Source organism: Coregonus clupeaformis, chromosome 3, assembly GCF_020615455.1.
Source record: "Coregonus clupeaformis isolate EN_2021a chromosome 3, ASM2061545v1, whole genome shotgun sequence".
Taxonomy (NCBI): domain Eukaryota; kingdom Metazoa; phylum Chordata; class Actinopteri; order Salmoniformes; family Salmonidae; genus Coregonus; species Coregonus clupeaformis.
In genome coordinates this window covers 44,420,559-44,440,707 of record NC_059194.1, presented here as the reverse complement: position 1 = coordinate 44,440,707, position 20,149 = coordinate 44,420,559, and the positions used below count along the sequence as shown (strand labels likewise).

Genomic DNA, 20,149 nt, shown 5'->3' with positions numbered 1-20,149 from the left:
AAGCTCTGTATAGCACAAAAATACACATCAAAATATACAATAAACACGTTCAACTACGCATTAAAATACACACATTATTAAACTCAACAATACACAAAAAGCAAAACACAATCATAAAAAAACAGACACATTCTTCAGTAAAAAGGTCCCCTAACAACCATCTAAAATGCCCTAGAGGCACCAATTCCTCCAATTTTAAAGTCCATTGTAGATCCTTCCACACGCAACCAAACTCTCTAGACACCAAAGGAGTCTCCAGAGTTAAACAACCCTGTGAACAGGTTTGATAACTTGTCATTTTAAATCTTAACAGTGATGTTAGGTAAGTTAGAAGTTTGTGGAGCAGGACTTTGTAAACAAAAAGAGCGTAATGGGTGTGATCTACGTGACTTCAAAGAGGTCCAGCCAACCTTTTGGCAAAGAATACAGTGATGTGTAATAAAACTGTCTCCTGTGGGTAGAAAACAAAGGGCTCTATGAAAAACAGCATCCAGAGGTTTATGAGTAGAGGCAGCTGCACCTTGTTGAATAGTATCACCTCAATCAAGAACTTGTAGAAAAATTGACTGCACAATCTGCTTCCTGCTGATAAAAAAAGCCCACTTTAAATCTTAGTTTCTTAACAAGTTCAGTCGTATGTTTTTTTATCCATAAATTGTTGTCAATCCAACTACCAAGGTATTTGTATGCAGGGACTTGTTCGATTATACAGTGTAACCATCCGATGAGTGAAGATGTAATCCATCTGAGACAATTTTATGAGAACTTGAAAACATTAGTAAAAAAAAATCCAGTATTGAGTACGAGTTTTAAATCAGTAAGGGCTTCCTGCACAACTGCAACATCGGACTGTAGCCTGGTCAGAACCAGGTCAGCAGTCGGGTTGACAGATTGACCAATAGCATTTATATAAATAGTGAAAAGAAAAGGTCCTAGTATCGACCCCTGCGGAACACCTTTATGTACTTCAAGAAATTCTGACTTAATCCCATCAATCACGATGGCCTGAGATAATCATAAAATCATGAACAGGTGTCAGATCTCAGGCCTATTGAGGTCAACTTATTCAATAAAATAGCATTATCAACAGTATCAAAAGCATTTGACAGTTCCACAAACAAAGCAGCACATTACATTTTAGTGTCTAAAGCATTGACAAGATCATTAACAACTAAAGTGGTTGTTGTATTGCTATGCCCAGGCCTAAGGCCTAAACCCTGATTGGTTACATTCAAAATACATTTCTCAGATAAAAAAGAGCAAAGTTGTACATTTACCAAGGATTCAATAATCTTAGCTAGACAAGGAAGCCTTGAAATGGGGCAATAATTATTAAGATCACTACTATCCCCGCCCTTATGGAGTGGCAGCACAAGAGCTGATTTCCATACTTTTTGAATATTTCCTGATAATAATGTTAACCTCTACTGGATGCGTGTCCCGAAATCGGGACAGTTATTGCTCAATACGGATAATGTGACGACAATGACATTGTAAACAAAAGCAAATTTTTGTACTCTGCCTAGAAGGTCAGCATCCTGGAGTCGCCTCTTCACTGTTGATGTTGAGACTGGTGTTTTTAAGGTATTATTTAATGAAGCTGCCAGTTGAGGACCTACGAGGTGTCTGTTTCTCAAACTAGACACTAATGTATTTGTCCTCTTGCTCAGTTGTGGTCCGGGGCCTCCCACTTCTCTTCATATTCTGGTTACAGACAGTTTAAGCTGTTCTGTGAAGGGAGTAGTACATAGTGTTGTATTAGATCTTCAGTTTCTTGGCAATTTCTCGGAGTGGGAGATGTGTAACTTACTGAGTGCATGCTTTCTGGTTGCATGATTTGGACAGAAAAAATTAGTTGCCCTACGTGTTTTTATCTCTCAAACTGGCAAATGACAGAAGGAAAATCATACTTGGAGGAACAGACAATGTAGTGATTGATAATCCAGCATCCGTACACAGTGCACACTGACATGTTGCGTTAACCTTAATTCCCCCTCCAGCCATTTCAAATAACTTCAGTCACATTATCTCTGTATTTTGTGTATGTGTATCTGTGTGTGTGTATGTCTGTGTGTGTGCGTCTGTTTGTGAGTTGTGCCCTTATCACAGTCAACACATATACAGTGGGGAGAACAAGTATTTGATACACTGCTGATTCTGCAGGTTTTCCTACTTACAAAGCATGTAGAGGTCTGTCATTTTTATCATAGGTACACTTCAACTGTGAGAGACGGAATCTAAAACAAAATCCAGAAAATCACATTGTATGATTTTTAAGTAATTAATTTGCATTTTATTGCATGACATAAGTATTTGATACATCAGAAAAGCAGAACTTAATATTTGGTACAGCAACCTTTGTTTGCAATTACAGAGATCATACATTTCCTGTAGGTCTTGACCAGGTTTGCACACACTGCAGCAGGGATTTTGGCCCACTCCTCCATACAGACTTTCTCCAGATCCTTCAGGTTTCGGGGCTGTCGCTGGGCAATACAGACTTTCAGCTCCCTCCAAAGATTTCCTATTGGGTTCCACCAACATTTAGACCGAAAAGACAGCCAGGCCCTCAGCTGGACATGACTGGAAAGCACAGCTCCCTTCATCTTCACCCCTCTACTCCTGCCACCAGTGGTGTTCACCTGCCAAAATACATAACTGTTGACATGAATGTGCCTCAGGGCCAAAAGACCACAGCAGGAAGGTGTCGTTGTATTTGTATTTATTATGGATCCCGATTAGCTGCTGCAAAGGCAGCAGCAATTCATCCTGGGGTCCAGCAGAATTAAGGCAGTTTATACAATTTTAAAAACATTACAATACATTCACAGATGTCACAACACACTATGTGCCCTCAGGCCCCTACTCCACCACTACCACATATCTACAGTACAATATCCATGTGTACGTGTGTGTGTGTAGTGCGTATGTTATTGTGTGTGTATGCATGTGTCTGTGCCTATGTTTGTGTTGCTTCACAGTCCCCGCTGTTCTATGAGGTGTATGAATGAGGGAGCTATATAACATTTAGTATGAAGTCACCCAGGTGTCCTCATAAGAAATCGCCCATCACCTGCACTACTTTTTCTGTTACCCTCTGCTTTATAGCAGAAAGAGACTGCTATGGGACTTGGCATCAGTAGCACAAAATATATTTACACACTATTTACAAGATTGTGCTACTGATGCCAAGTCCCATAGCAGTCTCTTTCTGCTGTAAAGCAGAGGGTAACAGAAAAAGTAGTGCAGGTGATGGGAGATTTATTGCGAAGACACCTGGATGTGAAGAAGCAAGCCCAAAGAGTACCAGTCAAAAGTTTGGACACACCTACTCATTCAAGGGTTTTTCTTTATTTTTACTATTTTCTACATTGTATAATAATAGTGAAGAAATCAAAACTATGAAATAACACATATGGAATCATGTAGTAATCAAAAAAGTTTGTTAAACAAATCAAAATATATTTTATTTTTGAGATTCTTCAAATAGCCACCCTTTGCCTTGATGACTGCTTTGCACACTCTTGGCATTCTCTCAACCAGCTTCACCTGGAATGCTTTTCCAACAATCTTGAAGGAGTTCCCACATATGCTGAGCACTTGTTGGCTGCTTTTCCTTCACTCTGCCGTCCGACTCATCCCAAACATTCTCAATTTGGTTGAGGTCGGGTGATTATGGAGGCTAGGTCATCTGATGCAGCACTCCATTACTCTCCTTCTTGGTTAAATAGCCCTTACACAGCCTGGAGGTGTGTTGGGTCATTGTCCTGTTGAAAAACAAATGATAGTCCCAATAAGCCCAAACCAGATGGGATGGCATATCGCTGTAGAATGCTGTGGTAGCCATGCTGGTTAAGTGTAAATCACAGACAGTGTCACCAGCAAAGCACCCCCACACCATAACACCTCCTCCACCATGTTTTACGGTGGGAAACTACACATGCGGAGATCAACCGTCCATTGCTCGTGTTTCTTGTCCCAAGCAGGCATCTTCTTATTATTGGTCTCCTTTAGTAGTGGTTTCTTTGCAGCAATTTGACCATGAAGGCTTGATTCACACAGCCCCTCTGAACAGTTGATGTGAAGCATTTATTTGGGCTGCAATTTCTGAGGCTGGTAACTCTAATGAACTTATCCTCTGCAGCAGAGGTAACTCTGGGTCATCCATTCCTGTGGCGGTCCTCATGAGAGCCAGTTTCATCATAGCGATTGATGGTTTTTGCGGCTGCACTTTAAGAAACATTCAAAGTTCTTGAAATATTCCATATTGACTGACCTTCATGTCTTAAAATAATGATGGACTGTCATTTCTCTTTGCTTATTTGAGCTGTTCTTGCCATAATATGGACTTGGTCTTTTACCAAATAGGGCTATCTTCTGTATTCCCCCTCTACCTTGTCTGATTGGCTGAAACGCATTAAGAAGGAAATTAATTCCACAAATTAAGTTTTAGGAAGGCACACCTGTTAATGCATTCTAGGTGACTACCTCATGAAGCTGGTTGAGAGAATGCAAAGAGTGTGCAAAGTTGTCATCAAGGCAAAGGGTGGCTATTTGAAGATTCTCAAATATAAAATGTTTTGTTTTGTTGAACACTTTTTTGGTTACTACATGATTCCATATGTGCTATTTCATAGTTTTGATGTCTTCACTCTTATTCTACAATGTAAAAAATAGTTTAAAAAAATTAAGAAAAAACCCTTGAATGAGTAGGTGTGTCCAAACATTTGACTGGTAGTGTATATATTTAATTTATTTCACTTTGTGTGTGGTTTGTGATGTGTTCACTTATGACATTAGATCAGTGTTGGCTGCTAACTTGGCCCTTATCTTAACTAGTACACTTCTCTGTTGGGAGGCATTGGATCAGCATTCTCGTTGCGTCTCCTGTTAGTACCTTTTATGTAGGGAAGCTAATGATCCATCATGTATGACATTCCTGGGAGTGTGTAAACTTGTATGTTTTATTACCATAGCATTTTTGTATGTTCTCTATAGTTATGTACTTGAAAATTTATACATTTACCAATTCGGCCACTTGGAGGCCAATTGGGTACATTTGGGCAAACTCGTGAGGAACACCTGTTATTTAGCTCCCTCATTCTTGAAGGTATCAGTCTGAAACTTTGCACATACACTGTTGCCCTCTTGTAGATAACATTTAAATTGACCTCCAGCGTCCTATCTGAATGTATGCCTTTTCTTTTTCATGTCAAAGATGATGCAACAAAAATTAAAATAGAAAACGTACAAGATTACAACTGACAACACCCTTGGCAGTATAGACAACAGTATGATGATAACACTTAGAAAGGATGGGAGGTATTACCTGAGCGGTGCTTGGTATATCTCTAATTCAATATCTTAATGCAACCTTGAAGTGTGAAGAGAGGGTCCAGGTTCCTAGATGGTTTTGGTGGAGTCCATCATCTCTGTAGAGCATATTTTGTTTCCAAAAAGTATTGAAATTGTCAACAAAAGTTATGCCAACAGAGTGGCAGTATTCTTTAACCCAGATATGAAGTGCTAAGCGCCTGCCAAACCGTTCGCAGCCGTGACCCAGCAGCGGCACAGGGCCAGAGATAATTGGCTGCTTTTCAGAGCCTTTCAGGGTGTTGATCAGCTCAGATGGGAAGGGAGAGGTGACTTCACTAGGGAGGGGTCTCTGCAGGGCAGGGAATGAGTATTTCCAAGAAGCCTCAAAAGTTTCAACAGACCTGTTTTGCATGTCTCCTTAAAAAATGATGTTGCAATATTGCAAAATTGCCCAATGTGTTGACAGCCAGATGAAACAAAGGTAAATGGAGACAAAAATCCACAAAGATATTTTTCATCCACGAAATGATTTCATTCACAATGTTGTTGATCCATCCTCAGTTTTCTCCTATCACTGCCATTAAACTGAGTAACTGTTTTAAAGTCACCATCCTCTCCGGCAAGGAAGGATGCCTGTATCTTTGTAGTGACTGGGTGTATTGATACACCATCCAAAGTGTAATTAATAACGTCACCATGCTCAAAGGGATATTCAATGTCTGTTTAGTTTTTTACCCATCTACCAATAGGTGCCCTTCTTTGTGAGGCATTGGAAAACCTCCCTGGTCTTTGTGATTGAATCTGTGTTTTGAAATTCACTGCTCGACTGAGGGACCTTACAGATAATTGTATGTGTGGGGTACAGAGATGAGGTAGTCATTCCAAAATCATGTTAAAAACTATTATTGCACACAGAGTCCATGCAACTGTCCATGCAACTTATTATGTGACTTGTTAAACACATTTTTACTCCTGAACTTATTTCGGATTGCCAAAACAAAATGGTTGTATACTTTTCAGCTTTTCATTTTTAATTATTTTTAAACATGTCTAAAAACATAATTCCACTTTGACATCTCGATTTAATCAATTTTAAATTCAGGCTATAACACAACAAAATGTGGAAAAGGTCAGGTGGTGTGAATACTTTCTGAAGGCACTGTATCATCACAACAATTATTATCTGGTTGATTTATTACTTGGTCGAACAGCAAGATATTTACGAGCAATTTAGAGCAGACCGAAATGGCTTGTGTCAACTTGAGCTAGCTAACTAGCTAGCTAGCAAATGTTAGCTAGCTAGCTAAGAACACATGCAGTAATTCAAAATAGCAATAAATATACTTATAAACAAGTGAAGGTACTGAACCTACCCAGCAGCTGCTGAGTATATTCTTCCACTTCACTGCTGCTTCAAGAAAATATTTACTAAAACAGTCTGAGCTGAATGTGTCTCACCGACAGCATGAGGTTGGCGCCTGAAACTGATCATTTGAATCTACAGTAGGCATAAGCTATTACTGTAAATAAATACTGCATACTTTAATGTTTACAGGAGGCTTTCAATTACAGTTAATAACAGTATGTTTCTGCATTTTACACATAATGCAGTGCAATCTACAGCATTAATGCTGTAAAACACATTTACAGTATATTCCTGTGCATTCTACGGTGTTTTACTGTTGAAATTACAGGAAAGTCTTAGTGAGTGCAGAGAATCTTCATTTGTGCGTGAACGAGCGTGCTTATGCTGGAAATAGAATGCATGGGAGTGAATTAGAGAAAGCAGACTGCCCAGTTACCTCTGGAATTGTGAAATGTATAGTTGGAAATTATCTATTATTTAGTGTTGATAAGTTCAACTGCAAGCCAGCATTATGTATTAGCTTACTTATAAAAAATAGTGTAGCAATGCATGAATGCAACAACATTCTACATCTACTGCGTCTGACTGACAACATATATATATATTTTTTTATGTGTATGCCTTGATTTGCAAGGGAGTGCTTATTTCTTACTGGAGGTGCACTTATAAAGGACATGTAATTTGTTTGAATCCCGCCCTGTGCAACTCCACTTCCAGCCTAAGTCACACCTCTAGCCCCTGCCACTATCTTGAAACCCTTGCCCGGAGCCCATACCCAGGCCCCCTTAGCACCAGCCCCTGCTCTGACAACTGATGCTTAAAGATAGTGAGGGAGATAAGTGTCTCCAGCTTCAGAGATTTTTACAGTTCGTTCCAGTCATTTGCAGCAAAGAACTGGAAGGAATGGCGGCCAAAGGAGGTGTTGGCTTTGGGGATGACCAGTGAGATATACCTGCTGGAACGCATACTACGGGTGGGTGTTGCTCTGGTGACCAATGAGCTAAGATAAGGCGGGGATTTGCCTAGAAGAGATTTATAGATGACCTGGCCAGTAGGTTTGGCGATGTAGTGAGGGCCAGCCAATGAGAGCGTACAGGTCACAATGGTGGGTAGTATATGGGGCTTTGGTGACAAAACGGATGGCACTGTGATAGAGTACATCCAATTTGCTGAGTAGAGTTTTGGAAGCTATTTTGTAAATGACATCACTGAAGTCAAGGATCGGTAGGATAGTCAGTTTTACGAGTGCATGTTTAGCAGCTTGAGTGAAGGAGGCTTTGTTGCGAAATAGGTAGCCGATTCTAGATTTAACTTTGGATTGGAGATGCTTAATGTGAGTCTGGAAGGAGAGTTTACAGTCTAACCAGACACCTAGGTATTTGTGGTTGTCCACATATTCTAAGTCATACCCGCCGACAGTAGTGATTCTAGTCGGGCAGGCGGGTGCAAGCAGCGTTCGATTGAAGAGCATGCATTTAGTTTTACTAGCGTTTAAGAGCAGTTGGAGGCCACGGAAGGAGTGTTGTATGGCATTGAAGCTCGTTTGTTAACTAATTCCTGCCCCAGCGCTTTTACTAGCCACAGCTCAGAGCGCCAGCCCCAGCCCCTTCCCTAGCCCCTGTCCCAGCCCCTTCCCCTGCCCCATTCATAGCTCCAGCACCCTCCATAGCCACAGCACCCTTCTCAGCCTCAGAGCCAGCGAGCCACAGCCCCCTCCCTAGCTCCATCTCCAATGCAGCTCCAGACCCAGCTGGAGTCTTTGGCCATCCTCCTCTTTGGCCGTCCCCCTCTCTCTCCCTCCACAGTAGGCTTGCCTGGAGCTGTAGAAAATAGGTTAGGTCCACAGGGAGAGGCTGACACGTGCCTGGATAGGATGGAAAATGTGGCTTCTAGGGTCTTCCCGGGATCCCATATACACTACATAACCAAAAGTATGTGGATACCCCTTCAAATTAGTGGATTCGGCTATTTCATCCACACCCGTTGCTGACAGGTTGCTCATCGAGCACACAGCCATGCAATCTCCATAGACAAACACTGGCAGTAGAATGGCCTGTACTTGAGTCCCTGACAACTGCAGAACACGTGTATGGTGTTGTGTGGGCTGGCGGTTTGCTAACGTCTACGTTGTGAACAGAGTGCCCCATGGTGGCGGTGGGGTTGGGCAGGCATAATTGCATTTTATCAATGGCAATTGTTTCATATGCCTCATAGATGGAGGTTTTGCTGGTGTACTTGCAAAATTAGTTTGAGTTTGTTAGTGGACATATCATCCTAATGTTCCAAACATTTGCTGTGTCGAACGCACCTCTGGGTTGGGACTGCATCCAGGTAAATGGGTGACATATTTTTGCTTGCTTAATACTGAGTGTGTTAGTGCTAATTGTTCAATTCTTTATGTTGAATAATGCATACAGATGCTATGCCTTTTCTATGTCATTAGAGAAGGCATTCATTGAAAAAGAGAACCATATTCGTGAACAGTATTGTTTTGGTGAAAGTCAGCAGGGTTTCAGGCTGTGCCTCAGACATTGTGTGTCTCTTTTGTGCATCCCAAATGGCCCTATGCACCCTAGTCAAAAGTAGTGCACAACATTGGGAACAGGTTGCCATTTTCCCCTGCTAGCTGAATCCTGAACCTTAGCAGGCAGACAGGATGTCGACTCGCCGACTGTGAAAGCGGCGAACATGCCGTTCCCTGATTGCTGTTATTTCTCTCTCATCCCCCAGATGTGGGGAGAGCAGTCCACGCGCCGGCCCACATCACAGAGAAGGTGGTGCAGCTCTTCAGGAGTAAAAATGAATTTACCTTCCTGGCCTCCATCCAGCAGAAGTCCTCCTCGTCAGGTGTCATCTTCTCTATCCATGAATCTGAACACAGGTAATGCATTTTTAATCCTTTTATTACTGCCTTTTCAGCATCTACTTTCTCTATCTGCCACCACTATCGTCAACTAACTTTCCCACCTGTGACTTTGAATGGCCCTTGTTGGAATTGAACCCACATATGACTTCTTGTCGCATTCATTCCTTGAGCATTTGCAAGACGAATTTGATCCGCCCGTTGAAAATATCAATGTCAGATTACTCTGTTTATGTGAGTGATGGAGGGAAAGGAGTGGGAGATGTGTAACTTGCTGAGTGCATGCTTTTCTGCTTGCATGATTTGGACAGAAACAATTTGTTGCCCTACGTGTTTTTATCTCTCACACTGGCAAATGACAGAAGGAAAATCATACTTGAAGGAGGAACGGACAATGTAGTGATTGATAATCCAGCATCTGTACACAGTGCACACTGACATGTTGCGTTAACCTTAATTCCCCCTCCAGCCATTTCAAATAACTTCAGTCACAAATGTACATTATCTCTGTATTTTGTGTGTGTATCTGTGTGTGTGTGTGTCTGTGTGTGTGCGTCTGTTTGTGAGTTGTGCCCTTATCACAGTCAACATAAATATACAGTAAGCTCCAAACGTATTGGGACAGTGACACATTTGTTGATATTTTTGCTCTGTACTCCAGAACTGTGGATTTGAAATGATACAATGACTGAGAAAGTTACAGAGGCATAAATATCATACCCCCCAGAAATGCTAACCTCCCCTCATATTGTAAAGGTGAGAGGTTAGCATGTCTTGGGGGTATGATATTTGTGCATGTGTAATTTACTCACTCATCATTATTCACGATTCATTCAGGATTATCCATAATCATGATGGCATCCACATTAATGTAGAAGTGTTTAGAAACATATTATATTCTTATGTACAATAAAAGTGACTCCAAAATGACACAATACATTATTTACCATTCATTTCTATTGGGCACAAAATAATCTGAAACACAACCAAAACAAACAGGAAATGCATCCAACAAATTTGTAGTCACAAGCTTAATGTAGTCATTGTGTGCTATGAATATGGGACCAAATACTTAACTTTTTACTACTTTAATACACATAAGTGTTTGTCCCAATACTTTTGGTCCCCTAAAATGGCGGGACTATGTACAAAAATTGCTGTAATTTCTAAATGGTTCACTCAATATAGATGAAAATACCCTCATATTAAAGCTGACAGTCTGCACTTTAATCTCAGTCATTGTATCATTTAAAATCCAAAGTGCTGCAGTACAGAGCTAAAACAATAACAAAAATGTCACTGTCCCAACACTTTTGGAGTGCCCTATATTTTATTGTGAGAAGAATATAATGGAATATAACACAATAAAATAAAAATGATATTTTTTTGACAAACTATTGCTGAGTGTCGCAAGTGTGCACGTGTGAAACACCCTTTGGCAAAATGACAAGCTGTCTGTCTTTTTGGTTAAGTCTCTAAGAGCTTTGCACACCTGGATTGTGCAATATGTGACCTTTATTATGTTCTATCAAGTTGTTGTTCATTGCTATACAGACATTTTAAGTCTTGCCATAGATTTTCAAGCAGATATAAGTCAAAACTGTAACTCGGACAATCAGGAACATTCACTGTCTTAGTAAACAACTCCAATGTAGATTTTGCCTTGTTTTAGGTTATTGTCCTGCTGAAAGGTGAATTTGTCTCCCAGTGTCTGGTGGAAAGGTTTTCCTCAAGGACAGCCTTTCTTAAAGAATGGGTCGCGACAGACCTGTTAATGATGGGTCGCAACGAGTCAGAGTAAATGCATAATTATTTCATTAATTACTGGAATTGATTTGGCCAAGTGCATCTGCGCTCTCTGTTCAGTGCGCTCTCTGCTTAGCAGCAGTCTCTGCTCAGTTTGCCTGCTGCGCGAGTGGGAGAGGGAGATGCCCGCGTCCTTTGCGGTTTACCTGATATTTTTTCTGCTGTTTTCTTGAAGATCACTCGGCGACACACACTGTGCAGCGTTGTCGTTCAGCAGCAGATGATGCGCTGTCAGCCACTGACTTGTCATTCCCACTCGCCATTACTCACCACTGTCATCAAATGGACTCATGCTAGCCACAAGTTCTGACTGAGCTCAATTGTCTTGAAACGCAATGACGGTAAACCCAGGGAGATCTTTCAGAACAGGGCAGAATGCTTCAGGAAGCAGTGATTCGACAGTGGAAAAGTACGTCAGCTAGCAAGACATTGTTGTCATTTTATAACAGGTGATGATAAGCAGAAATAAGTGAGTACTAACTCATAGTAGTACCAATGAGTTTCTCTTTCAAACAATCCCCTGGCCTTGTACACAGCTAATAGCTAACGTTAGCCAAAGCAAGCTAGCTATCTACTGATAGTGCAACCCTAAGTAACAGTACAAATGAAAAATGATCACAGTACATCTTACTGTAGAAATTATTGTTGAAAACTAGTCTAGGTTGGAATTGTTGCTGTTAAAATACAAGTAATACTTTTTATTCTGAACTGGAATAAACTGATTGAAGCAAGATGCTTTTTTAGGCAAACACACTCACACAGTTCTGGGTTGCACATCTACAGTATGAAGCGTTCTCCTGCCTGATGTCACGGTTTCGGCCGAGGCTGCTCCTTCTCCTTGTTCGGGCAGGCTTCGGCGGTCATCGTCTCCGGAGTACTAGCTGCCACCGTTCTATGTTTCTATGTTTGATTGGTTTTGTCTGTTTGTTACACCTGTTCATTGTTAAGTGTTCATTATGCGTCCTATTTAGTTCTCTTGTGTTTGGTCAGGTGTTGTGTGTAATTGTTCGATGTCACGTGTAGTAATTGGTTCGCTGTTCTGTGCTCTCTGTATTTCGTTTTGTTTGAGAGAGTCCTGCACGTTGTGCGCATTTACTTTGGTTCTTACCAGTGTGCGTATGTTTCGCCTGTGGCCTGTTGCCGTGTTTGGCTTGTATTTTCGGACTTCACTAAAGACATCTGTTTCGAATCTCTGTGTGTCCTGCGTGTGATTCCACGTTACCTCTACACTCAACCCTGACACCTGACTGAGAAAGCAGTAGATGTTCAGATCAAGTTTGGCACCACATACCTATGTGAGTCAGGGTTCTCAACTCTGACATACTTAAAAAAACAAGTACAGAAACAGTCTCAATGCTGAGCATGACCTCAGTGTTCCAATGTCAAAAACTGAGCCCAGAATAGACATGCTTGTTGAAAACTTCAACCAGACACACACCTCTCATTAGGACTGTGTGTGTGTGTGTTAGTTTTCTGGTCTACATCTGTGTGATGTGATCGATCAGTTTATTACAGTTCAGAATAAAAAATATGTATTGTATTTTAACAGCAACAGTTCCAACCTAGATTTTCTTTCAACAATAATTTCTACAGTAAGATGTACAGTAGGCCAGATCATTTTTCATCTGTACTGTTACTTAGCGTTGCACTATCAAAAAGCCTGTTTTGACCCAGCCAGTTGGGTTGTGTGAATAACCCAACAAGTTTGGTTGTTGGGATTACCCAAACGTTAATTTAATCATCAGTTGGGCATTTTTTACTCTCATGCTGGGTTGACCTAGCAGCTGGGTCTTTTTTTAATGTAATCCTTAGGTTATTTTCAGGAGGTGTGGCCTATTAGAGGCGTGGCTTTCAACTAGATCTAATTGGCCACCCGTGAGAGTGTTTTGGTATTTGGTATTTTATTAGGATCCCCATTAGCTGTTGCAAAAGCAGCAGCTACTCTTCCTGGGGTCCACACAAAACATGAAACATGACATAATACAGAACATTAAAAGACAAGAACAGCTCAAGGACAGAACTACATAAAAAAAAATGTAAAGGCACACATAGCCTACATATCAATTCATACACACAAACTATCTAGGTCAAATAGGGGAGAGGCGTTGTGCCGTGAGGTGTTGCTTTATCTGTTTTTTGAAACCAGGTTTGCTGTTTATTTGAGCAATATGAGATGGAACGGAGTTCCATGCAATAATGGCGCTATATAATACAGTACGCTTTATTGAATTTGTTCTGGATTTGGGGACTGTGAAAAGACCCCTGGTGGCATGTCTGGTGGGGTAAGTGTGTGTGTCAGAGCTGTGTTTAAGTTGACTATCAAAACAATTTGGGATTTTCAACACATTAATGTTTCTTATAAAAAGAAGTGATGCAGTCAGTCTCTCCTCAACTCTTAGCCAAGAGAGACTGGCATGTATAGTATTTATATCAGCCCTCTGATTACAATGAAGAGCAAGACGTGCCACTCTGTTTTGGGCCAGCTGCAGCTTAACTAGGTCTTTCCTTGCAGCACTGGACCACATGACTGGACAATAATCAAGATTAGACAAAACTAGAGCCTGCAGAACTTGGTTTTATTTAGTGTGGTGTCAAAAAAGCAGAGCATCTCTTCATTACGGACAGACCTCTCCCCATTTTACAACCATTGAATCTATATGTTTTGACCATGATAGTTTACAATCTAAGGTAATGGCAATCTTAATTACCAGATTCAGCTGATGTCCAGAACTTAGGGAATGATTTGTACCAAATACAATGCTCTTAGTTTTAGAGATGTTTAGGTCTAGTTTATTAGTGGCCATTCTAAAACAGACTGCAACTCTTTGTTAAGGGTTTCGGTGACTTAATTAGCTGTGGTTGCTGATGCGTATATGGTTGAATCATCAGCATACATGGACACACATGCTTTGTTTAATGCCAGTGGCAGTTCATTGGTAAAAATAGAAAAGAGTAGGGGGCCTAGAGAGTTGCCCTGTGGTACACCACACTTTACATGTTTGACATTAGAGAAGCTTCCAGCTTGGTTGAGGTCGGGGGATTGTGGAGGCGAGGTGATCTGATGCAGCACTCCATCACTCTCCTTCTTGGTCAAATAGTCCTTACACAGCCTGGAGGTGTGTTGGGTCATTGTCCTGTTGAAAAACAAATGATAGTCCCACTAAGCCCAAACCAGATGGGATGGCGTATCGCTGCATAATGCTGTGGTAGCCATGCTGGTTAACTGTGCCTTGAATTCTAAATAAATCACAGACAGTGTCACCAGCAAAGCACCCCCACACCATGACACCTCTTCCTCCATGCTTTTCAGTGGGAACTACACATTTAGAGATAATACGTTCCCCCACACCGCGTCTCACAAAGACATGGTGGTTGGAACCAAAAATCTCCACCGGTCTAATGTCCATTGCTCGTGTTTCTTGGCCCAAGCAGTGGTTTCTTTGCAGCAATTCGACCATGAAGGCCTAATTTACACAGTCCCCTCTGAACAGTGGATGTTGAGATGTGTCTGTGACTTGAACTCTGTGAACTCTGTGAAGCATTTACTTGGGCAGCAATTTCTCAGGCTGTTAACGCTAATGAACTTATCCTCTGCAGCAGAGGTAACTCTGGGTCTTCCATTCCTGTGGTGGTCCTCATGAGAGCCAGTTTCATCATAGCGCTTGATGATTTTTGCACTGCACTTGAAGAAACTTTCAAAGTTCTTGAAATGTTCCGTATTGACTGACCTTCATGTCTTAAAGTAATGATGGACTGTCATTTCTCTTTGCTTATTTGAGCTGTTCTTGCCATAATATGGACTTGGTCTTTTACCAAATAGGACTATCTTCTGTATACCCCACTACCTTGTCACAACACAACTGATTGGCTCAAACGCATTAAGAAGGAAAGAAATTCCACAAATTAACTTTTAAGAAGGCACACCTGTTAATTGAAATGCATTCCAGGTGAGTTTGCAAAGCTGTCATCGAGGCAAAGTGTGGCTATTTGTTTAACACTTTTTTGGTTACGACATGATTCCATATGTGTTATTTCATAGTTTTGATGTCTTCACTATTATTCTACAATGTAAAAAATAGTTAAAATAAAGAAAAACCCTTGAATGAGTAGGTGTGTCCAAACTTTTGACTGGTAATGTTTAGCCTACAGTAACATAAACTAATGAAAATTAAATTGTGTTATTTGAAATAAATTAAAAATAGTATTCTAATATATTATACCCAAGGCCTTCATAAACACAATCAAATGATTATTTTTGCGATGCTAGTGTTACTTAGATATGGGGATGCGCAACTGAAATCAACAAATAGCAGGAAACAACGCAATCGCGCATGACCCATTCTTAGTATGCAAAAATAAAATGTTTTATAGTATGTGGTTTTCTGAAATCTACTAAGATTTACATCCCAGGATATTATACTCATTTTGGCTTTTCATCTGGTAGAATTCACTAAACATGCATTGGAAGAGTGGGGCTGCGAATTATGATAGCTAGATCTCATGAATAAACAACAAAACAACTTGAAAGATGGCGATTAGCGAAGCTTCTGCAGTGGTGTTGAAATGTAAGTAGTTTTAGTTTTCCTTAAAATGATCAAGACTATTTCATTGTAACATTACTTCTTTGCAAACAGATCTGCAGCCTCCTGCCTGCCGTGCCTTTAGCTAGCTATGTGCTTTAGTAGGACTAGACGTTATAACTGTTTGAACATTAGCGTTAGTTACAGGGATACTTGCTTGCTGTTGAGCGACAAGTTCATATTTAAGATTGGCCTAGTTAGCTAGGTACTTTTTGTAAATACCAGGGCTTGTGTTCAAACTGTTACAGGGTCTGATGACAATACCAGGCATTTAATTCAGTGGCGAACACGGCAGGAGAAATGCTGCAAAAAAGGTTTTGATTAAGTTTTTAAAAGCTCGATTTTAGTCTCATCTGACCAGAGTACCTTCTTCCATATGTTTGGAGAGTCTCCCACATGCCTTTTGGCGAACACCAAACGTGTTTGCTTATATTTTTCTTTAAGCAATGGTTTTTTTCTGGCCACTCTTCCGTAAAGCCCAGCTTTTTTTCATTTCACTTCACCAATTTGGACTATTTTATATGTCCATTACATGAAATCCAAATAAAAATCCATTTAAATTGCAGGTTGTAATGCAACAAAATAGGAAAAAAAAAGAATACCTGAACGGTTACAACCTGAATGGGTCTAGCTAGTTTCATTGCACATAACCTGTTATGGTGAAGGTAATGGTATACTGCACTTGTCACTGTTTCCCCTTGGCCCTCCAATTTGATAAAGTATATTCGCTGTACAGTCTAGCTATCTACAGAAAGTTCACACAACTTTACTCTGCTCATGTTTTGGATAAGTACTTCATCCTATGTCTTTTCAGGATCTACAGTTGAAGTCGGAAGTTTACATACACTTAGGTTGGAGTCATTAAAACTCGTTTTTCAACCACTCCACACATTTCTTGTTAAAAAACTATAGTTTTGGCAAGTCGGTTAGGACATCTACTTTGTGCATGACACAAGTCATTTTTCCAACAATTGTTAACAGACAGATTATTTCACTTATAATTCACTGTATCACAATTCCAGTGGGTCAGAAGTTTACATACACTAAGTTGATTGTGCCTTTAAACAGCTTTGAAAATTCCAGAAAAGGATATCATGGCTTTATAAGCTTCTGATAGGCTAATTGACATCATTTGAGTCAATTGGAGGTGTACCTGTGGATGTATTTCAAGGCCTACCTTCAAACTCAGTGCCTCTTTGCTTGACATCATGGGAAAATCAAAAGAAATCAGCCAAGACCTCAGAAAAAGATTGTAGACCTCCACAAGTCTGGTTCATCCTTGGGAGCAATTTCCAAACGCCTGAAGGTACCACATTCATCTGTACAAACAATAGTACGCAAGTATAAACACTTTGGGACCACGCAGCCATCATACCGCTCAGGAAGGAGACGCGTTATGTCTCCTAGAGATGAACATACTTTGGTGCGAAAAGTGCAAATCAATTCCAGAGTAACAGCAAAGGACCTTCTGAAGATGCTGGAGGAAACAGGTACAAAAGTATCTATATCCACAGTAAAACGAGTCCTATATTGACATATACAGTGGGGAGAACAAGTATTTGATACACTGCTGATTTTGCAGGTTTTCCTACTTACAAAGCATGTAGAGGTCTGTACTTTTTATCAAATGTACACTTCAACTGTGAGAGATGGAATCTAAAACAAAAATCCAGAAAATCACATTGTATGATTTTTAAGTAATTAATTTGCATTTTATTGCATCAAGTATTTGATCACCTACCAACCAGTAAGAATTCCGGCTCTCACAGACCTGTTAGTTTTTCTTTAGAAAGCCCTCCTGTTCTCCACACATTACCTGTATTAACTGCACCTGTTTGAACTCGTTACCTGTATAAAAGAGACCTGTCCACACACTCAATCAAACAGACTCCAACCTCTCCACAATGGCCAAGACCAGAGAGCTGTGTAAGGACATCAGGGATAAAATTGTAGACCTGCACAAGGCTGGGATGGGCTACAGGACAATAGGCAAGCAGCTTGGTGAGAAGGCAACAACTGTTGGCGCAATTATTAGAAAATGGAAGAAGTTCAAGATGACGTTCAATCACCCTCGGTCTGGTGCTCCATGCAAGATCTCACCTCGTGGGGCATCAATGATCATGAGGAAGGTGAGGGATCAGCCCAGAACTACACAGCAGGACCTGGTCAATGACCTGAAGAGAGCTGGGACCACAGTCTCAAAGAAAACCATTAGTAACACACTACACCGTCATGGATTAAAATCCTGCAGCGAACGCAAGGTCCCCCTGCTCAAGCCAGCGCATGTCCAGGCCCGTCTGAAGTTTGCCAATGACCATCTGGATGATCCAGAGGAGGAATGGGAGAAGGTCATGTGGTCTGATGAGACAAAAATAGAGCGTTTTGGTCTAAACTCCACTAGCCGTGTTTGGAGGAAGAAGAAGGATGAGTACAACCCCAAGAACACCATCCCAACCGTGAAGCATGGAGGTGGAAACGTCATTTTTTGGGGATGCTTTTCTGCAAAGGGACATGACGACTGCACCTTATTGAGGGGAGGATGGATGGGGCCATGTATCGCGAGATCTTGGCCAACAACCTCCTTCCCTCAGTAAGAGCATTGAAGATGGGTCGTGGCTGGGTCTTCCAGCATGACAATGACCCGAAACACAAAGCCAGGGCAACTAAGGAGTGTCTCCGTAAGAAGCATCTCAAGGTCCTGGAGTGGCCTAGCCAGTCTCCAGACCTGAACCCAATAGAATATCTTTGGAGGGAGCTGAAAGTCCATATTGCCCAGCGACAGCCCCGAAACCTGAAGGATCTTGAGAAGGTCTGTATGGAGGAGTGGGCCAAAATCCCTGCTGTAGTGTGTGCAAACCTGGTCAAGACCTACAGGAAACGTATGATCTCTGTAATTGCAAAAAAATGTTTATGTACCAAATTTTAAGTTCTGCTTTTCTGATGTATCAAATACTTATGTCATGCAATAAAATGCAAATTAATTACTTAAAAATCATACAATGTGATTTTCTGGATTTTTGTTTTAGATTCCGTCTCTCACAGTTGAAGTGTACCTATGATAAAAAATTACAGACCTCTACATGCTTTGTAAGTAGGAAAACCTGCAAAATCGGCAAAGTATCAAATACTTGTTCTCCCCACTGTATATTGACATTGAAAGGCCGCTCAGCAAGGAAGAAGACACTGCTCCAAAACCGCCATAAAAAACCCAGATTACTGTTTGCAACTGCACATGGGGACAAAGATCGTACTTTCTGGAGAAATGTCTCTGGTCTGATGAAACAAAAATAGAACTCTTTGGCCATAATGACCATCGTTATGTTTGGAGGAGAAAGGGGGTACCTTGCAAGCCGAAGAACACCATCCCAACCGTGAAGCACGGGGTGGTAGCATCATGCTTTGGGGGTGCTTTGCTGCAGGAGAGACTGGTGCACTTCACAAAATAGATGGCATCATGAGGAAGGAAAATTATGTGGATATATTGAAGCAACATCTCAAGACATCAGTCAGGAAGTTAAAGCAAGGTTGCAAATGGGTATTCCAAATGGACAATGACCCCAAGCATACTTCCAAAGTTGTGGCAAAATTGCCTAATGACAACAAAGTCAAGGTATTGGAGTGGCCATCACAAAGCCCTGACCTCAATCCTATAGAACATTTGTGGGCAGAACTGAAAAAGCGTGTGCGAGCAAGGAGGCCTACAAACCTGACTCAGTTACACCAGCTCTGTCAGGAGGAATGGGCCAAAATTCACCCAACTTATTCTGGGAAGCTTGTGGAAGGCTACCCGAAATGTTTGACCCAAGTCAAACAATTTAAAGGCAATGCTATCAAATACTAACTGAGTGTATGTAAACTTCTGACCCACTGGGAATGTGATGAAAGAAACAAAAGCTGAAATAAATCATTCTCTATACTATTATTCTGACATTTCACATTCTTAAAAGAAAGTGGTGATCCTAACTGACCTAAGACAGATAATTTTTACTAGGATTAAATGTCAGGAATTGTGAAAAACTGAGTTTAAATGTATTTGGCTAAGGTGTATGTAAACTTTAGACTTCAACTGTACATGGACACTGTGTTAACAAACCTCCAAACGAGCTTCAATTCCATACAACACTCCTTCAGTAGCCTCCAACTGCTCTTAAACACTAGTAAAACTAAATGCATGCTCTTCAACCGAACGCTGCTTGCACCCGCCCACCCGACTAGAAT

General features: G+C 41.0%; 1 protein-coding gene across 1 annotated transcript in view; it reads left to right on the top strand.

Moving 5' to 3' along the window:
* LOC121579071 (protein kinase C-binding protein NELL1-like) overlaps positions 1 to 20,149 on the top strand; it is a 519,122-nt gene that overhangs the window by 74,907 nt on the left and 424,066 nt on the right. Inside the window, exon 3 of the mRNA XM_041893338.1 lies at positions 9,413 to 9,563. Coding sequence (XP_041749272.1) covers positions 9,413 to 9,563 — 151 coding nt within the window. The remainder of the gene's footprint in view (positions 1 to 9,412; positions 9,564 to 20,149) is intronic.